Below are 20,745 nucleotides of genomic sequence, written 5' to 3' on the forward strand. Positions count from 1 at the left end.
TAAAAAATCCTGAGAAACAACTGACATTTGTGAGTCTTTGTGCTTGTAGATACTGATCCTGCTCCCAAGGCAAATATTGAATTCTACAGTGTAAAAAATAGAGATTTCACAGTTGTCTTTACTCAATTGGGTGCTCAGTGGTGCACAGTGGAAGGACAAGAGGCAACAGACACAACGTAAAGCATGGGAAACTCTTCCTAAACATAAGAGTATTGTGAAGATTATTGGACATTGGAGTAGGTTGATAGGAGAACTTTTTGTATCTCCATCCTTGGAGACGTTCAAAATCTGTCTAGAATTGATCTTGGGCAATCCTGCTCCGGCTGACCCTGCTCTGAGCAGAGTGGTGGGATCCAGAGATCCCTTCTAACCTTGGCTATTTTGCAGTTCTGTAATTGCCCCTGAGTCAGAATGTAAGAAGGGCTTGGGCCATCACATCCAGAGCTATCATCATTTTCACTGCAAAGGCTTCAGAGGGCATTTCACAGTGTGTTGTTTACCTTGTATATCCGTAGAACCTAATGTGACAATTATAGGACCATCCTTCTTGCTCTCATCATAAAATCCTTGCCCAGCTCTGCTCTGCTGGCAGATGATGTCCTCAACCAATGACAAAAGTGTGTTGATGTTCGTTGCTTTTCCAGGATCTGATGCTGAGGTGAGAGATGGAGTCTTCAGGGCTTTAAAGAGTGAGTTGGCAATTCTTCTGATGTCCTAGGAAAGACAGCAGCAACACAGCAATGACTCTGGCTGCAGTGCCTTAAGCTGATGTGATCTGACAGCACCACTGGCTGGAGCTGCACCAATTGCTAAAATCTCCAGAATGGATAAGAATAGCACATCCTACAGTGCTGGATGTGACAAGGAGATTTCAGTGAGTTCAGTAAGACAGCTTTCAGGGTTCAAAAGGACAGCTTACCTGCCTGAGGCCCTAAGCTGAGAAAGACGGGGTCTATGATACCTTTTACCTTTCCTGTCTTGCTTAGTGTTTGCTTAAACCTCTAAACGCAGTGGTTTGGTCGCACACAATAATTGTGGAAGGGCTGACATGTAAAAAGGCAGCTCTTAACGAAGTTGGGGATTGCATTTAGATGGACACATGAGTGCTCTGCACCAGTGGCAACTGCCGTGTCACTTCAGCCGGGCTGAAGGGCATCTGGCAGGGAACACTTGTGGCACCAGAGGGCAGTGCAGGACTCGCAGGGACTTGCCTTTGTCACAGCCTCTGGAGTGAGAGAGGCAGCCGGGGTGGCCTGGGGGGTGGAAGATAGGCTTGGGGACCCTCGACCATTCTTCCCAGACTTCTTCTCTCTCCCCTGCTTGGCTGGCCGGGGTCGTGTATTCCTGAAGATCTGCACAATGAGCAGGTTGATGGGGAACATGAGGAGGGAGCTCTCAAATCCAATCATCACTTCCTGCCATGTGAACTCGATCTTACCTGTCAAGGTCAAACAGAGGGGAGGAGGAAAAATAACCCCAGGAAAAATAAACCATCAGGGCTCTCTCTTGTGAAAAAGCCCATTTGTTCTACTCTCCTGATTGCACATTCTGCTGTCTCTCTATTTCCCTGCCCAAGCAATGGTGAGGATTGTTACCCAGATCCATTTTCTGCTCAGCTGGATCCTTTGGCACGCCCCAGAACATGATGCTGGTCAGCATGGTGCACAGCAGCAGCGAGAAGCAGCAGGACACGCGCTGGGCACGTGTGAAGGAGCTCCGTGGGGAGCGGCTGAAAACCGAGTACCAGATGTGCCCATCCTGGAAACCCTTGGAGGTCTTCATGAAAAACAGGTTGCTGGGAGGGAGGAGAGGGAAATCAAATGGATACTTAAAAAGGAGAGGAAAGAATAAAGCTGTAGTTCAATGTCCTGACCTGGTCATGCTTCTAGGAACTGTCAAAAGAAATAATAACTATGAGAAATTACCAAATATTGTGGTTTGATTTGCATGGAATGGTCATAGCTAATTGTGTCCTTTCCTTTTGGCTGCACTGTGGAGGGAAAGTGAATCATGAGCAGTTTCTATTTAAATTGTTAAGGAAATTATATATAAGAGAAGAAGCTTGGGTTTCTGTAGGTCTTGTTAGGCTGTCCTTCTTTAACACCAGTATTTCCAATGTGGTGTTACCGTATCCTTCCTCTTTTCCTTGTTCAGAGCCCTTAGCACTGTTCAGTGCTCTCAGCACTGGAAAGACCTTCCTTGTTTTCATTTTTGCCAACGGGTTTCTTTTTCATGCTTGCTTTACTAAACTGATTGCTATCAAGACTAAAAAAGTCCATGAAATAGAAGGTACCTGAACTGCTTCATGTCCTGTTCTGTAGCTACTGGGAACACTTTATCTAGGATGCATTCTCCAATATCAACAGCTAGCCAGGAGTTACAGAGGAAGTACCATTTCTGATCCCATGCCAGATCGTGGACTAACACTCGATTCACGTACCTGTTGGAAGAACATACAGGGCACAATCACATGTAACTGAGTGATGTGAAATTCAGAACTGGACAGGACTATGGAGGACAAACTCTGGTCTTTGGCATCTTAGGGTGTGTCTAAACTGTGAGGCACAGAACACATCCCATGCTGTACTGGACATGGGATATGGGAAGCACTCCTGGTCCTGCAGTTTGGATTATCATTTTATCTATTCATCTGCAAAAATGAGAAACTAACACTTCTTTCTAGAACTTTAGGAAGGATAATTTTCAAGTGCTAGAAAACTGTTGTCATTATAAAGAAAAATTTATGGATCTTCAGATGTCTACTTACCAGGATGGACTGTCCCCTGAGTTATCATGCCACAATCTAATACTCTGCAGTTCCCCAAGAGGGAAGAAGGTACAGAGGAGGAAAACATCCACTCCTCCACGTTCAAAGACACGTGTATCAGGATCAGTTAGATGGTGGGGCTCACTCTCTCCTTCCATTCCATAGAGAGTTAGAGTCACCTGGAAAATAAGATGGCGAAATGAAGATTTCCACATCCCCATCCTGCGTACGATTATTCCTCTGGCATACTCTTCCAGCTTTCATCAAATCTAACGACCTTCTCACTTAGTGCATTTGAGCTGTCCTGTTCTATAGCCTCGGGCAGTCCATTATTCATCCAGTTCCCTAAACAGATGTACAAACTCTCTTCCCACACAGTGCCACGGATACCTTGGAGGTTGTGGCTGCGCCACGTCGGTGTCCTGTAAAAACTGTCACAAGATACCGATACTGAGCAAAGGGGTCATTGTCTTCCAGGACTGTGATTTTTACCTGCAGAGCAACACAACACAAACAGTGTGTTAGCTGTTCTGTAAGTGTGGATTCCTGAAAGCTGTGAGCAGGAAATTGTCATTTTGGGAACGTTTACTTTCCAGTAAACAGTTACAGGGAAGGGAGTAGGATGGCTGAAAGACTCCCTATTTAAACAGCTTAGGCATAGTGGGAATTGGCCTAAATACATTGTCTTTATTAGCTGAAGACTTACTTTGGCATCATCCTGGATGTCTTTCCTTCGAGCCCAAATAACTACAAGCACATATATCAGAAAGATGCATCCTACAGTTGTCACCACCACAGGATTGTCCACGAATGTACTGAACAGCTGTGTGGTTTTGCTGACATCTATGGCATTGGGGATGACAAAGAAGGAGCTCCCAAAGAAGGTCAGATGGTTGCATAGGCACTGTGTGCTTCTAGGATTTGTTTTTGGTCCCACCTGAAACCCACAAAAAAATCCTGATAAAATATTTGGCTTTGGAGTATTAGATTAATTGCCAAGCAAATGAAAAGACAGTGCTGAGATTGGTGAGTTAGTGCAGAGAACTGCTATACACACAAGAATAGTTCAGATTCCAATAAGGAATATTAACTCTAACATGTACCCAGGAACAGGCATTATTATATAATATGACCTTGTCAGAACTTTGCATTTCTTCTTACATAGAAGTTCATCCCAAGAACTAGAAATGGAAATGTCATTTGAAGCTTAGCTCAGTATTGGCTAAATTTCTTCAGTTTATTAAAAAATCTCAGAATGATCTTGTTTTATGGAATGAGTTCAGCGTTATCATTTTACTACAGGATGGTGGTCATACGGGCTGGCTTTGAAGTGTGTAACAGAAACATTGTTTTGTTTGGCTCTACTTACATGACATCCATAGCTGTTCCAGCTCCCCTGGAGCTCATCCCAAAATACACAGCGGGATGCAAAGCAAGTGACACCTACAGTTAGCCCGGCATAGACTGTGGAATCCACTGCCATATCTTGTGAAACCATGAAATAGTAGGTTCCTTCTCCCAAAATTAGTTCTTCTGGGCTAAGAACCCAGGTGTTTGTCTCACCTTGAAGATAAACATTTTCATTTCAATGCATAGAGAAATGTTAATTCACAAGTGTGCAGCTGTATTATATATAATAAGTAAACAAAACAAACAGGTGTGAAATAATTCTTAGCAACTCATTGTTCAAAGCATCCCACTCTTTGTGAACACTGTACATTAGAGATTGGAGCCCTGAAGCATGACAGACTGAAACTCCTGGGAGAGGTTTCTTTCCAGCTCCATGTTTGAACTCATGGTCAAGGCACATTCTGCAAGTCCATGGGTCACTAATCAGTTATCTTACCTCCAGCAGTTTTTCTGGAGAACAGATGACTTTTCATATCATAGTTGGTTTCATTTGGGTGATAACCATACCCCAGGTAGAGTACTAGTGGAATGTCATGTTCACATTCCAGGTGGATCACTAAAGATGTGTTTTCTGAGGTAATATTGACTTGGAAAGTGCTATAATTGCCCAGACTCAACAGAATCTTATCTTCCTGAGTTGCTGAAAGCCTTGGTAACATGATCTGGTTTTGAACAGAAAGACATAGGTTTAAATACAGCAAAGCACTTTGCTTTTCACATGCAGCCACATGCTAGAGTACCTTTTTTCATAATACCAGGAAAGCACAGCCAGCAAAAATATCAGCTTCAAAGGATTTTTTTTTGATAATGTCAGCTAACCTCTGAAAAATTTATTTGAAGCCTATGTAGACTTATCAAAAAGTCTGTGTGGTGAGTCTTTGGTGCATTTCTGAACTAAGAGCTGCCATTGGGACTGAGATACTGGCTACAAGAAGTGCATGTATGAATGACTTAGATGTCAGGTTACACATCAGCCAAGAAGCCAAAGGGTAGTACAATGAACATCCAGTTTCTGGATGATGGAATCAGATATTACATTGTGTTTTGGGATGACTGTAATCTGGAGTCTTTTTCCACAACCATTAGCATTGTCACATCCATTTAAATGAAGAGTAAGATACCTCTTTTTTAAGAAAAGACTTAGAAATATTTGTTATTTCATTCATCACATCACACAAATCCCCTCATCACAAATGCAGAAAGCATCATCCCATTATTAATGTAATCAACACTACCAGCATTTGTGTTCACCTCACGGAAGGTGATAACACAAGTGACAGTTTGTTACTGGAGAAAGGAAAAAATGGGAAAAGAGGGAGAGGGATAGAAAATAGTGGATTTACCTCAATATTCTCTTTGAGGTTGCTGACTGGTATGATCAAGCCATCCAGACTAGTAAGACTTAGACCTCCCACTGTTCCACTGATGTCAAAACTGGTGTCGCTGGAGAAAAAGGGATTCATGGCAAAGCTCACCATCTGTTAGCAGGACATTAACAATCAGACAACTGAGATATTGTTGATATTTCATTATATTTCTACTCTAAATTGCTGAATAGTGAAAGCTTGAGCTGAGATCCAAACAGGGCTCAACTTTCAAGAAGCCTGTATCCAGATTTAAAGAAGAATCTATCTTATCTCTAAGGTGGGTCAACACAAACCTTGAAAGTGATTTTGACTGTCAAATGTGACATGTGTACAACAACCTTTATTATGTCCATACACTACAATCCTTTTTTAGCAGTGCTGGAAAAGACTCAATTTAAACAAGAAATTTGCAGGTATTGTAGGGGTCTCCTGAGAGGGCCAAATCAACAAGAGAGGCCTTCAGAAAAATTATTATAATGATATTATGGCAATTATATTCAATCTGTTGTTCTGAGGGGAAAAATCGCCATGTCCTCATTCAGATGAGGGATGTGTTATTGTCAGGACATTCGTCTCCTGCAGGATCTGAGTGCCTCACACTCATGTGTTTCTAGCTGGGGTGAAGGAGGGCTGCTGCAGATTAGTTTGAACGTGACATGGACTCTGAGCTGTTGCATCCTCCTCAGAGCATAAAGTGTAACCAAATGGCAAACAGATTTATAGGTATTGATTAATTGATTCCATTGCCTCCTCCAGCCATGTAAGTAGGAATCAGTGTACGTGAGGGGATGATGGGATGGAGAATTTAAGCTTTCTGTGCTCCTTAGCTTGCTGAACCAACCTCGTGCAGTTAAGATAAATGAAGACTTCTTTGACCAAAAATATTTCAAATTATTGTCATGAGAGGAGGGATGACTTGTGTGCTTGTGTGTTCATTGTAATAGGGGAAAAGGTTCTAAAACCATTAGGTCAAAAGTATGAGCTGAATATCAGATTGAGTCAGATAAAAAACTGTTTACTTGCCCTTATATCCACTGTCTCATCAAGTCCTGAAACACTGAGAGAGGAAGCAGGTGGCAGAGTAAAGCTGGCAGAGCTGGAATTGGAGATGTTAATGGATGTGCCATCCATATTTTGTGTTTGTAATCTGTCCAGTTAAGGTTGGACACAAGCAAAGCAGAAGAAAGAAGAAATAGGAAAAAATAAATAGAAAACAAAGAGGGAAAAAAACAGCACCAGAAAAAGACAATCAATAACATGGACTTCACAACTAGAGAAAAAGCTTTCTCTCTTCACAAGTATAACTAAGTTGCAAAATTATTTCTAACTCTGCCAGTAAATATGTTGTACAATAATCTGTCCCTGACGTAGTACTCCACATAGCACTACCATGGAATCATGAAAAAAGGGTGGAATTGGCATACCTGGATAGGAAGTTGTACCCAAGGTGTACTTATGTGAAAGACATACCTGGTTTCTGTGTGAACATGCTCTTGATTTGAATGCCCAGTGTAATGTGGATGAAAACCAGGCTCTCAGGGAACAATTTAGGGATGATTATAGGGAATGGAGAATGCTTGTCAGGCTCCTCAGGACTATATTTGCTTCTGCCAAGCTGGTTACAGTTCTGTATAATATGTCATTATTGGCAACTTGGAAAAGAAAAGAAACCTTTAACTGGCATGACATGAGTTTTCTACATAATTTCAAAGGTAAGTGATTATTGGCTCTCCCAGGAAAGAGTAGTAAATTCTCCACTGGTTAAAGACAACACAGCATGAGAATTTCTAAGGCGATGTTACCAGAATCTGAGCTGTTCTTGCTATCAGGTAGTAATGAAGCCTCATTGCACTGTTGGAGTTGTCATTATGCTACAGTGTTTAGTTGGGTGGTTCTGTTTAAGCACAGTGGAATTAATAACTGGAGCAATTTGATGAAGTCTCAGGAGCCTCGGTGGGACACACTGTGATTGTTACCTGTGCATATACATTGTGGCAGAAGGAGTGGTCAGGACTGTAGGTTCATCATCTGGTGCTTTCCCAAACAGAAGAGCACTCTGGAGATTTTCTACTGTACTCAGGAGCTGCTGTGACACCGAAATCTGGAAGAGGGTTAGAGGAGGAAACTTGCAACAAAGGTACTCAGAATCATCAAGCTGCACATTATTTGTCTTTGCTTCCCTTTAATCTCAGTGTCTTCCAAAGCTGACAAACTTGGTGATGTGCTTCTTAATCTCAGAAAAAGTTATTCTATCAGCAATTCAATTTCTGTAATTCTCATTGAAACATTGCAATGTCTTACACATTTTACTTTTATATTCTATTATTTATAACTTCCATGCATTGAAGTTTGCAGCACTGATAAGTTGACATCAATCAATATATTTGTGCTCTTCTGTGCACTAATGCCCTTTAGCTGCACACTTTAGTGTTTAGTGCCTTGGAAAAGCAAGACCTAATTACATACAAATTGTGTGTTATTAGTGTGTTATCTTGGGGGAGCTTGACCAGTTCATAACCCTTTCTCTCAAGTTAAGTTTATTTCATGCCCTACTCCCTTGCAGCAATGAAATTAAAGTATATTTGGCCCAGGAAGCACTTTTTTTTCTGAAAAAGGGAAAGCAGCAACCAGAACTGATTCCAGTGGTGGCAATTATGAGTATTGAATACCTGTAGCTTCCTTGAGTTAAGGAGCAAAAGGAGGAAATGGAACCAAATCTAACAAAAATCTTCACATGCTTGTCATCCATTAGAGGTCACACACTGATATTCTGTTCTCCAGTGACCTGTCCTTCCTGCCTTAAATGTAACAAATCTTAAGAGGCTTCTATCATCTTCATTAGCAAACGTTCACTCTAACAGGTCTCACTGGGGAGAAGTTTCCTCCAATATTCGACTCCATGCTGGTGTCACAATGAACCCTTCCTGGTGCCAATTTAAAAATACAAAAAGCAGCAGAACTCCTCTCAAAAGTAAACAAATGTTTGTACACAGTCCAGTACAAACTGGGCCAGACTAAAATTACCTGTTCTGCCTCTGGCACTGAAGAGTTCACAGCTCTGATTTCTACAGAAGATTTAAAGACATTGCTCACTGCATTGAATAGATAGTTGGCTGCTTCCTTTAAGTGCTGATCATCTCTGCTGTCCTCTGTGTTTATAGCGAGCAAGGAAGCACTGACATCTTTCAGAGTGTTGCTGGCTTCCACCTGCAGGAGAAACACAGGGAGCAGTTCATGTGTGCTGGTACCACAGCTGAGAGGATTGACACTTGTGTCATTCACTGAATATTGCAACATCAGTAATCTCATGGGACTATTAGTGGCTAATTCTGTTTTACTATGATAATTTGTGCTGGGATAATACCTCAAAAGCTAATAAAGATGATATATTAGATGCTTTACTAAAATGGAATACAGACCTGAAAAATGCAGTGTGCTTCTACAGATTTCATCTATAAAAAAGATCTGAAGGAAGCTTGTCTGTCAAACACTGGGGATGGACGCTGTTTAGATGCACAGTAATGCAGTAAATTACATTTTTGTGTAGTCTGTCTAAAAAATGCCACCATATTGTCAGGCACAGGTATGTTTCAATCTGAGTTCTCACAAACCCTCTTGGGTTGCCAGCAAGTTATACCCTTGGCCTTGTGCTGAGTGCCAAAGGAGAAGGAGTTTAACAGCTTTTATTTTGTGCCCAAATGCAGCCAGTGGTTGCTTTGTGATTGTGAAAGCTCTGGCCAGCTTTTAGCCCAGGATGGTGAGGGAGCCAAGCACATTCACTGCAAGCTTGGACACATCCATTCCCACAGCCTGCAAACGCTGAGCAGCCTCACTGAGGGGGAGGGCTGAATGGGAGCTATGCTCTTGTCTTGCCAAAGTTAACCACACACTGCTGAAACGCTCCCAAGCCATAGTCTGGCTCCAACCACATTAGAAATCAGGAGAGCTCTTTTTATTGCCTGCATAGTTGGGAAGCTTCCCCAGTGACAGTTTGTTCTGTCCGCCCATGCGCTCACACCTTAAGCATAAATAGCATCATTACTAATAATGTCATGTTGCCAGATAAGATTCAAGAGATACTTTTGTGAGACCAATCTGCACATTTGTGCCCAGCTCCTCTGGGTGCTGCCGTGTTCCTGCCTCGCTGACAGCTTCCTATGTGCATTTTGTGCAGTCCTGGATCAGGGACAAATGAGTGGGGGAAATTCTAGAAAAACCCTCCTGGACAGTTTTCCTTCAGGGTTCTAAAAGTGCTTTACAAGATGAAGTGCACATCCTAACATATTTAGGACTAAAAGTTAAGGTTTCTATCTTAAAAATTTATGATAAATGCAATGACCATAGCCTGGATTGTTGAGCTTGCTGAGACAGTATCTGAGAGCTGAATTTACTTACTCTAACCAGAAAAATGTATTCCCTCCTGGTCAAAATACACATGCTGGCAAGAGTTGAAAAATGGGCAAGAACAGATAACTGTAAGGCACCGAAACTCCTCCAAGGTGAGCGGGATGCAGTAGAGTCTCCACTGTTAAGAGTGAGGAGACAAAAAAGAATTGGGTCTTACCTGTGCTGAGACAGACAGCTCTTCACTCCTGTAAGTGATTTCTTTCAATACCTCTGACATCTTGAGAGCAGCCTGCATTGATGTTACATTAACAGCAGAGAGAGTTGTCAGCATCAGCCCTCGGAGCTTGGGATGAAAAGGGATAATTAGGCAAAGCAACAAGATGCTAATTAGGACTGGACAAGTAGGGCTGTATATTGACAGCCAGGCTTGCTGTAAATTATGCAGTAGAGTAAGACTCCACAACAAGGATTATTTGCACTGATATTAGGCCTGGTGACAAGATGCCACTTGCCTTAGTAACTGTATAATCATGAGTTTTATGTTACCTCCCAGCACAGAGAATTTATACACTCCACATCCATTAAGAGCACGGAGAGTTACTTGTGAAAGTTTGTACTAATGCATGTGAATTACTGTGTAAATGCCACTTCCAGAGAAAGCAGAGCCATGTGTGATTGAAGTTATTCAAATAATGCATCATAATTGAAGGATACATTGCATTTCTCTAGATCTTTTCATCTAAGGCACTCAAAACACAGTACAAATATCAGCCAAAACATCAAATGGTAGATCAAATGGACAAGCAAAAATTACCTGTAATTTAGTGCTTTTGGGGAAAATTAGATAGGGTATTTATCCCACAAGAGAGGCCATTTGATTGATATTTAAATTGTTTGTGGAAAATTTGGTTTAAATTAATGAGTTTAAGTTAAGGCAATAACAGTTGAGAATTAATTGTTTTAGTGATGGGTGATAAGACAAATTATTTATGTAGGCAAACCGTGAAAAAAGCTGAAACTGTGCCAAACTCTGAGACAGATGCTAGAAACCTGAAACCTCCATTGATTTCTGGGGGTGATATGTGAGCTTTTTATTACTTAAGAGCTGCCAAAGAATATCTATAACATTGTACTGTAGGAAAACAAGTGTCTGGCTGACCTCTTTTCGTGTGTTTGTGAGTAAAGACATGTTAAAGCTTTCCTCTTGGGTCTGCTGGTTAAGGACAGATGTCACTGACTTGTACAGTTGGAAGAGACTCATGCTGTTGTTCCCATCTTTCAGGATGGTGTTTGCTTTCTCAGATACCATACCCTGCAGGGTCACGTTCCCATCCATCGTTTCTGCAGGTCCAACCTGAGAAGAAATCAGATATGCTCTCAACATTGTTATAATTACCTTTGAACAGCTTCCATGATCATCTTAATGACTGCCTAGGTAGAGTGGGACATAAAACCTCATGTTCCCAGTTTTAAATGTTTTATTTTTAATGGCCTGGTAAGGATCTCCTTACTGGGTCACTGAGGAAGAAGCAGGAGTTTTTTGGGGCCTAACTAACTCCAGACTCATCTTATGCTGCCCAATGTTCAAACAGATCATCTTTTAAACTTCTGTCCTAGAAAAAGGACAGTGGAAGATACTTTTGACTACCTTGAGCACACAGACAATAGTCTTTGTTAGATAGGAAAATGGTGATTATGGCACACTCAGAGGGATGTGATATATCTAAAATAGGAAGAAGCTCCAAAAATGAATCGTGGTTTAGGTATCAGCTCAAGAGTTCTTGAAATACAGTAATTCTACTGTGTACCTTCACTGAAGCATCTGTTTGAACTGTATCACCAAAGTTGTTGCTAACAGTAATTGTCACATGTAAAATAAAGTTATTTTCCTCTTCTCCAAGTGGAAGATAGACTGGGAAGAGTTCAGGATCTGGGCTACAGTCCAGGAGAGAATCTGCAATAGGAAAGAGAGAGTCACCTCCCAGACACCACACAGGCACCTCCTGCTCTCTGCAAACAGGGCACTTGCAGGCCTGGTTGACTTGTGGTCACTCTCCCTGCAGATAGAGCAGGGACTGCCTTTGCTGTGTTAGGAGAAGCCAAACCGTTCAGCTTGGGACTCACTTGGTTTCAGATAGAAGCAGTAGGTGAGCTGCCTGTCGGGACCGGGTTGGGATGACTCGGCCAAGCCCGGAGTGCTGCAGGAGACTCTGAAGGTGGTGAGCACCGATCCCTGCTCGGGAGACACGGCACAGCGGGGCACGGCGGGCGCGGGCACCGTGCTGAGCAGGTACATTCCCTGCCCGTAGCCACGCTGAGTCACTGCTGGGAGCGGTGGAGAGAGTGGAATGTCAGCAACAATCATGCCCCGGCAGCACCGACCTCAGGCACCCAGTGTGCCTACTGAGCATGAGCCTCAACAAAGTTATTAACAGCTTGGAGGAAGAGAACTGAGTTTGTCCTGCTGTGCAACAGCCCAGAACAAACTTATCTCTCCATTATTTTAAAGGGCCCACATATAAAGTAACAGCTTTCAACTTGTGGATTAATTTACCTTCATATTTGTCAGCAAGGCTATGCATGTGTAACGTCAGGGTGATGTCATGATGGCAGAGATTATCGTAAAGCAGTCTGAAAATCCTAAACCCTGCTTGCCCCTACCTGTTACTTTAATCTGGAAAGCTTCTCCCTGTGTCTGCAAGAAGGAGCTGTTCATTCTCAGCATGGATGTGTTGCTTTGAAGCAAATTCAAAGAGTTCTGCCGGAAACCAGTCAGGCCACAGGCTAGAGGGAGGGTTGTAGACTGGAAAATCAGACAGAAAAGAAAACATGGCAAAAAGAGGCTCCTTGCTGTCGTTTCTGTTGTGATTTATCAGGGGCAGAGTGGCAGTTTGGTTCCTGTCATTATAACCCCTCCCAAACCAAGCACCCCCGTGTCTCAGTCTTCACTAGTATTTTCAAAGTCCACTTGCCAAAGTATTCCTGTGATGCCACCTGGCTTTCCCTCAGAGGGGATGTTCACCTTTGTGTGTGCAACATTTCTGACAAGTCTGGTGCTCTCACCTTGGTTTGGAATGTGTTATCTAAATACCAATTATAATTTATGGCCTGGGAGTCCTTTGGTCCAGAGACACTCAAAACAACTTCATCACTGACATTCACTGGTTTGCAGTTTGCCTCACACCTGTAAGGAAGCAAGATGACAATTACATTAGTGACTGTATGGGATGTGTAGTAGCAACCTCAGACATATCTTATGGCATTTATTCCCACAGTTTCAATGAGGTTTGCATATGGAAATCTCCAACGCTGCTAGGATGTAGTTGGGTCTAAGTGTTTTGGGAAGAATATTACTCAGTTAATAAAAAGATTATGTTCAGATATGTGAACAGGAAAATGCAGTAAGACCCATTTGGTCAGCAGTTTTTATAATGATAAGGTGTAAGCGGATTTACAACAATAAGTTTTCTTTACTATGAGGGTGGGCAGGCCCTGGCACAGGTACCCAGAGAAGCTGTGGCTGCCCCATCCCTGGAAGTGTCCAAGGCCAGGTTGGACAGGGCTTGGAGCAACCTGCTGTAGTGGAAGGTGTCCCTGCCCATGGCAAAGGGGTGGAACAAGATGATCTTTAAAGTCCCTTCCAAACCCAACCATTCTGTGATTCTGTGATTCTGTAAGTACATTATCACCTTATTATCATTGTTATTGGTAACTGTGGCCTTGCACTATGTTTGTGCAGTAATAATATTACCCAGTGAATACTGGGATTTAAAACCAAACCTGATTTCCAGTTGCAGTTCCTGCTTTGCAGTCACATAGAGACACTGCTCGTCCTGCCTCTCTTCGTTGCCGTGGTTTCGGACTCTGATCCTCACAGTCACAGCCGATTTTGGAGGAGGAAGGCAGGAAGGTGGGATTTGCACCTCAGATTGGTTGGTGAGGATTATCTGTTGCAGCACACATTCATTCCATGCAGGCCAGCAAGCTCCTGCACAAACAATTCCTTTAGAATTAGAATGGTACCTTATAAAGGACTTTCCTGCCACAGGTTTTAAAGAGCTTTATAGACCAAATGGGTTTCCTGAAGCCAATTTAAAGAGTTGGTGACCTGGGTTCAGAGTACAGACTGACTTCTTCAAAGTAAGGTATGAGGTCAGGCATAATTATTGGGACAGAACACAGATATCCTGACTCTCAATCCAATTTTCAGCCAGAAATGTTTTTGCATCACATTTAATGGTAATTATTGCTGTTTTATTGAGACACTGCACCTTGCAAATGCCCAACTGTGTAAATCACTTGGGTCTAGTCCTTGACCACGAGGGTGAAAGCTTAGGACAGGCAGGTCTTGAAAAACTGAAACCCCTGGGAGAAGACAAAACTGAGCATTATGCCATATTATATACCATGATTAATTTGGTGTTAACACCAGGATGAGGTAGAAGGACTTTCTTCATGTACAGTGAGTGGCAAACATTAAAAGTCAGAAAATAGACCATCCTTTAGTCAGATTTCCACCATTTGACATGACAGTGAGTTTGTTACTCATCAAATAGAAGATCAGGTAGAAAAAAGTTCAGGGAATTCACATACCACAGGACCAGAGAAAGCTGGAATGGTTCTTGCTGTCTGGCCAGCCAAGTGTGACAGTTGTGAAAGGATCCACATGGCGACTTGGTTTAATATATATTTTTGTTTCTCTTTTGTGATTCTAAATAGTGATAAATGTATCAGTTAGGACAGGAGTGTGTACAGACACTTACATATCTTGCTTCTTTATAATGAAAAAGATCTGAAAGTTTAGACCCCAGATGGCTGGATGCAGATCTGTAGTTTAAATGGTCTTTGCCTGATCAGAGGAAGTGTGGAATTTGGAGCTGTGGGAATAGAAGCAGATGGCACAGACAAACTGTGGCTTAGGAGTGCAGTTCCTGTTTGCAAAACTAGTGCAGGTACTTAGGAAACTAATTCCTATTAATTCTTTGCATCTGAAGCAAGACTTCTAACCCTTGGACAAGCATTTGTCTTCTAGTGCACCTTCCAATACATCCCCCTTTCCTGAATTGGATACATTACAGCTATAGATAAAGATAAGAGATAGCTGAGTTTGTCTTTCTGTGCAACAAACTGTAATAAACTTGGTTATGAATTAGATGGATGTCCCTCTGATGCAATATATTCTGCCAGGCAATCTGTAAAGCATGAGGCCTCCTCATGAAGCAGCACATCTCCTGTAGCAGACATCTGCCTGCTACTGTTACAGTTAAAAACTAGACCTTTAAGATGATAAATTCTTCTATCTGGCATTTTTATTCTATAATTTGGACAGCTGCTAGCAATTGATGTATCCTTAACTTCTTAGTTTGCCATAAACTGGAATTTTTTTCATTGCAAAGTAATTTCTACATTCCAATACAGAACTAGAAAACACTTGGAAACAATATAAAAATATATTAAATTCTGCTTGAAGGATCACCCTTCAGAGAAGGCTTGCACAAGCCATGTAGATTAATTAAAAAGTCATCTAAACACATTTCAACTTCCAAAATTGAACTGCTGTGAAAAGTTCATTTTCTCTAATCTTTTTTAATGAAGTCCCCAAGACTTTTGGTGTAGATTTTGTGTTGAACCTTTTGGGGCACAGAACACCCAGTCCATAGTTTAGTCATGTCCCAGTCCTAGTCCAAGCCATGAATCCTTCTCTCTAATGTTTTACTCAGCACTTCCACTGGTAATAAAAAATTTCTATGCATTTCCATCTTAAAGAAAGAGCCTTAAATAATACTTACATTTGTCTTTTGGGTATTTGTTCTGTAGCTGTCTTCTTCCTTGGCAGAATCTGTTTAATGCAAACGAGAGCAGAATATTTTAGTGCTACCTGTAAAGCTTTCAGACATCCTCAGTGAATAGGACTTAAATCCACAGATTTGACTGCTGACAGTGTGAAAGACAGGGCTGTAAGAACCAGCCTCCAGAGCTGTGATAAACAGTCTAGTTAAACAGGCAAAATTGTAACAACAGGCTCTTCACAGACTGTAAAGAAGATGATCCTGTTTCTTCAAACATAATGGTGTAAATCAAAATATATTCACAGAAGGTGATGGAGTTTCATTGATGTACAAAGGAAAATCTGGCAAAAGCACTGGAAAAGTATCAATACAATTAGTACTGAGGTTACTTTATTTCTGGTATAATCTGCTTTTGTAAATGTAAGTATGAGCCATCTAGAAGCATTTACTGGCAGCAATTTATGAGACTGCTGTGATGCAAATATTTTCTGGTTTCAAAGCTATGTCCTGAGCCATAAACTTCACTAATTATTTCTAGGACAAATAGCAAATGTGCAATGTGTAACATACACAGAGTGATGCTAATTTATGGCTACTTCAAAGTCAGGGAATCCGCCTTCATCAGGAAGAAGCCTCCACAAAAGTTTGCAGTCCTGTTGCTGAAAGGAAAGCAATTACTGGATGCAAACCATAAACACTCCATGAAGTGCTCTGATTGCAAAAAGACACTTGTGTGGTCAAACCCAGCACTGTCAGAGTAATGCAATTACCTTTTTTATGGGGAGTGTTTGCCAACACAGTGATGAATCCAAGATCCAGACTCATGTTGGAGAAGGCATTCCTGGCCACCACTTTCACTAGGAAAATACCTAGAGAAGAAAAATGGCCAGTTAAGGGCAGCAGTGGGGCCAGTCCATCAGGTGTGGGGTACAACATCCAGTTTGTATAAAAAATCCTATTCTTTTCTGTCAAGATTTTTCAGGTGGGTTTCTGATGGATGTTCACTGCTGTTTCTCAAGAAATATTCTTCCCCTTTATCTCAACTTCTAATAACTCAGCTGCCTTTGTCCTACCCTTGCCATGCTGTTCCTTGCCAGCTGTTTGTGTTATCACAGAGTAAACTGGAGGTGTACAAACACTGGAGCCCAAATGAGTTTAGGCACCTTGAGAGAGCAACTGTCTTGTTTGAAAAGTTCTGCCTGAAAGAAAGGGATGTTCAAACGGGTATAGGAAGACCTAATAAAACTTTTAATACTGAATAATTTTAAAACATAAAATGAAATCATGATTAGCTTCTACTCTTCCAGCCTTGGCATGGGATTGGAATAGTTCATTAGAGGAGGAAATTTTTTTATCTTCTGCTACTGAATTAAATTCTGAGCACAACCTCCTTAACTGCACATTTTAAAGGCCATGATTACTTAAGAACAGCAAGAAAATATTACTTAAAAGCTTATTCATAATTAAGTCCAACAAAAATTATGTGTTGAAAGTGGACACACAGAAAAGCTCCCCTTCTCTACTGAGAACTCCTCAGATTAATAATTATTTCAGTTTAAAATGCAGAGGAGTCTAAACTTGAAATGTTAAGCATATGAAACAAACAGGAGGAAAACACTTTGTGATTCATGAAAATGTCTTCATTTGTACTTGAATCAGATTGTGTCATAAAAAAATAAACCCTCTGTCTTTTTCCTATGTCTTTTCCATTGCAAGAAGCAGGGCAGGCCTTGCTTTCAGTCTCCATGAGGAGACCCATTTGTCAGTTCAATTTGTCAGCTCACTCACAAGTCAGTCCAACTGTGCTGCTCTCACTGCTCTGCAGACCAAGTCTGAGCAGTCAGAGAAGCTCCCAAATTCAGCTGTACATTGCTGTCCCCCAGCCCAGGATGCTGTGACTCTCCTGGGAGCTCCCCTGAGCTGTGACAGTGCTGTACCTGCTGAGTGCATGGCCACGACGTACGTCCGAGGCTCCCCACCAGGGCCACCTTCTCTGTGGGAGTGTGTTTCGTTGGATCCAATCACCTCAAACATCACCTCCTCTGGGGCACCGTGAGACACTGACACATTCACCTTCAAATTCTCGCCCAGCTGCAGAGTGTGGGCAGCCAGTGCAGCCTGCAGACCAGAGACTGGCTCAACTAAGTGAACAGCAAAAGTCTCAGAGATCTCTGATGTCGTTGTGTTGCTGCAGGCTCGGATTTGCAGCTGGTGCATCCCTGGGCCAAGCAACTCTTGAGAGGCTCTGTCGAGTGTCAGGTTATGAGGGGCAATTCCTTCCTTTGCACTGGATTCAGTCAGTGTCATGTTGTCTGCTGACATAATGTAGGTCACTCCACTGCCTGCAAAGACACAGATCAAAATTTCTCACAGCTTGTGTAACAGACCAACCAATTCCAGCTGCTTTGTGCAGCATTCTGGTATTAATACAGGAGTCAGGAGAACTGCAGCAATTCAGTCTTTTCCAATAAAGTAATTTCAGGTGACTTTATGGAATTCTATCATGTGTTTCCTGCTGGTACTGTTTGGGCAGTCAAGAGAATTCACACACTATTGAATTTTATTTTTTCAGCATAATGTGGCTTCCAGGGACATGAAGTGAGAAGGAAATGGACACGAGCAAATATGGCCAGCTCAGTGTGGAATCCTCTTATTCCCAGTAAGAGAAGCATTTCTGTGAATTTCCAAACACAGAAACATTCTGACTGCCATCATGTGGATTTATATGACTAAAGTTAGAGTTCATGTGAATAGGAAAATAGTGCTTATATTTATGTTTTAGGTGGTCAGTTCTCTGAGAAAGAAACCCTCCAATGCAGTTGAGAGCATTCACCTGCAGGAATGCAACAATTAGAGGACAAGCATTCACTAAAAAGAAGGATTACTTTGCATAATGAAAGTCCTGCTTCTATAATATTTATCCTGCCCTTTAAATTATGCAGAGAACTTCCCCTCACCTCCATTGAGTTCAACCTGAATCCACAACACCTCCCCATAGAGTGTTCGGCAGCGAGAGCTGTTCCCAGTTTCATACTGGCTGTAGCACCCAGTTATGCTGAGCTGATCCATCTTATCTTGAACAGTCACCTGTCTTTGTGCCAACACGTGCCATTCGCTGGTGGTGCATTCCACAAAAACAGTGAACTCTCCAGGAGAGGAGTATCTGTACGTGATGTTGCTGACCAGTCTAGAATGGAAAGAGACCAGCTGCTTGTTGTGGAAGACTGTCCTGGGAAGTCCTTAACCCTACACGGTAACATTGGTCACATCCCCAAATTTCTGACCTGACTTAGCACTCCGGCAATCACTGTAATCCCTTGTTTGTTCACATGGAATTTTTAGGGTTGTCCCTGTCTTCCATCTATGGTGTTACTGAAGTTGTAGATCAGGGTGCTCATTCTCAAAGCATATCTAAGAGGGGGGACACATTCTGCTGCCAAGTGAGTAGATTACAGGGTTTAGGTTCTCCTGCTTCTATCCTTGCCTGGACCAGCAAGAATGTCTCTTCACTCCGGGCTCTGGTGTAGCTCCAATCACAAATGCAATGGGAGGTAAATGGATATAGAGAAGTTCATGGAAGTTGCTATTATCATAACACACACAGGGAGATGGTGCAAAGAACCTAAGGATAATCCTTCCTGAATTACAAACACCATGGAAGACAAATAAGGAATATTCCTGACACTCTTCTCTCAGATTCTTATCATGGCATCACCCAGCAAATGCAATGATCAGGACACATCATCCTTGATAATATGTATTTTTCATTAGCTGTTTTAATGAAGAAACAGCCTTCACTCTCACTGGACTTCCAAAACACGCCAAAGACAAGATCAGACCAGAAACAGCAATTCCTGTAAGAGTGGGTATCAAACTGGACACAAAAAACAGGTGAGCAAGGCTGTGAGATGTTCAGTAGTTGAAGTAAAACGTTTCCCATAAAACCAGCAAACCTCTGCTTACAGCTAGAAAATACAGTTTATATAAAGGCTCACTATTAAATAATTTTTTTCACATTCTTTACAGCTACAGACCTGTGTCTGTAGCTCTGAAAGCAAGTTTACTCTTTCTAGAACATCATTACTTTTTGGGTTTAATTCTCACACTCTTGGTTTTCTAGTTGACTCAAGTAGGATTCCATCTGTAGATAAATAAATTTCTGGAGTCCTTCTCTGTCATTCCCAGCACGAGGAAAAGGTCAAATTTTTAAATTCAACAGAAAAATGTTTGATCTTTTAGAGACAGAATTGTTATGCAATGAAAATACAAGAAAAAGTCCAGAATGTTCTTGTTGTATTTAAAATGTTATCAAAAGTACTCTTTAAAGTTAAGAAAATAATGTTTGCCTGTTCCTTGGCAATTACTGGCATATTTTCAGTAATTTTGAGTCTTAGAATCTGGAATAAATTCTCTTAGAAATGGGAAACACTTGTTATAATAAACAGAAGAAAGATTGTGCTTGGCAGATTGACATAAAATTTTGTAGTAATTTCAAAAGAGGTTTTTACAGATCCAAGTGTCTTGTATTTATGGTTTACTGTTAATCTACTTAATTTTTAACACATCAGTTATGAGCCTTGGAACCTTCAACAAAGTGCAAGCAAAGAAATTTGCTGTTTGATGACACATGAAGGATGTCTCTTACGTTGGAGGGTAGTAAGGGTCAATGGTGTGACCATCTCCAGTGCTGATGGAACAGGAGAGGTTGCCAGAGTAGGGTGAGAGCAGCCACCTCAAACTGACCGTGATGTTTTCAAAGACAAAACATTCATCTGTCACAACCAGCTGCAGACCTGTAAAACACAATGACAGAATTCAATGCCAGTGTTTGCCAACATTTCTCACATAATTCAATTGATTTTAATTCACTGAGAGCCAGCCTGCTCCAAGCAGAGCTGATACTGCTGCTGATTTGTGTGCATTAGTGGTGTGACAGGGAGCTGATTCTTTTCCATACCTACTGGTCAAGGTTCTTGTTAGACATAATTTTATTCAAGTGTGTTTTATGTGTCTGGACTTTCAGGCTTTGTATTCTATCCAAACCCACCAGTTAGCACAGGGAATC

At 41.7% G+C, this 20,745-nt stretch overlaps 2 protein-coding genes across 2 annotated transcripts in view; one reads left to right on the forward strand and one right to left on the reverse strand.

Annotated features, from left to right (window-relative positions):
- LOC139677323 (polycystin-1-like protein 2) overlaps nt 1-20,745 on the reverse strand; it is a 38,709-nt gene that overhangs the window by 12,870 nt on the left and 5,094 nt on the right. Inside the window, 26 exon segments of the mRNA XM_071567175.1 lie at nt 501-714; nt 1,212-1,481; nt 1,483-1,795; nt 2,294-2,440; nt 2,768-2,946; nt 3,158-3,259; nt 3,474-3,704; nt 4,137-4,330; nt 4,614-4,839; nt 5,521-5,655; nt 6,568-6,691; nt 7,521-7,645; nt 8,569-8,751; nt 10,109-10,234; nt 11,051-11,245; nt 11,700-11,845; nt 12,016-12,216; nt 12,553-12,694; nt 12,955-13,075; nt 13,672-13,879; nt 14,485-14,602; nt 15,681-15,730; nt 16,451-16,549; nt 17,618-18,022; nt 18,638-18,867; nt 20,326-20,473. Of these exon segments, the coding sequence (XP_071423276.1) occupies nt 501-714; nt 1,212-1,481; nt 1,483-1,795; nt 2,294-2,440; nt 2,768-2,946; nt 3,158-3,259; nt 3,474-3,704; nt 4,137-4,330; nt 4,614-4,839; nt 5,521-5,655; nt 6,568-6,691; nt 7,521-7,645; nt 8,569-8,751; nt 10,109-10,234; nt 11,051-11,245; nt 11,700-11,845; nt 12,016-12,216; nt 12,553-12,694; nt 12,955-13,075; nt 13,672-13,879; nt 14,485-14,602; nt 15,681-15,730; nt 16,451-16,549; nt 17,618-18,022; nt 18,638-18,867; nt 20,326-20,473 (4,632 nt within the window).
- Nucleotides 1-20,745, forward strand: part of BCO1 (beta-carotene oxygenase 1) — a 61,342-nt gene that overhangs the window by 9,824 nt on the left and 30,773 nt on the right. The gene's annotated exons all lie outside the window — the stretch shown is intronic.

Source organism: Pithys albifrons, chromosome 12 (genome assembly GCF_047495875.1).
Source record: "Pithys albifrons albifrons isolate INPA30051 chromosome 12, PitAlb_v1, whole genome shotgun sequence".
NCBI classification, from domain to species: domain Eukaryota; kingdom Metazoa; phylum Chordata; class Aves; order Passeriformes; family Thamnophilidae; genus Pithys; species Pithys albifrons.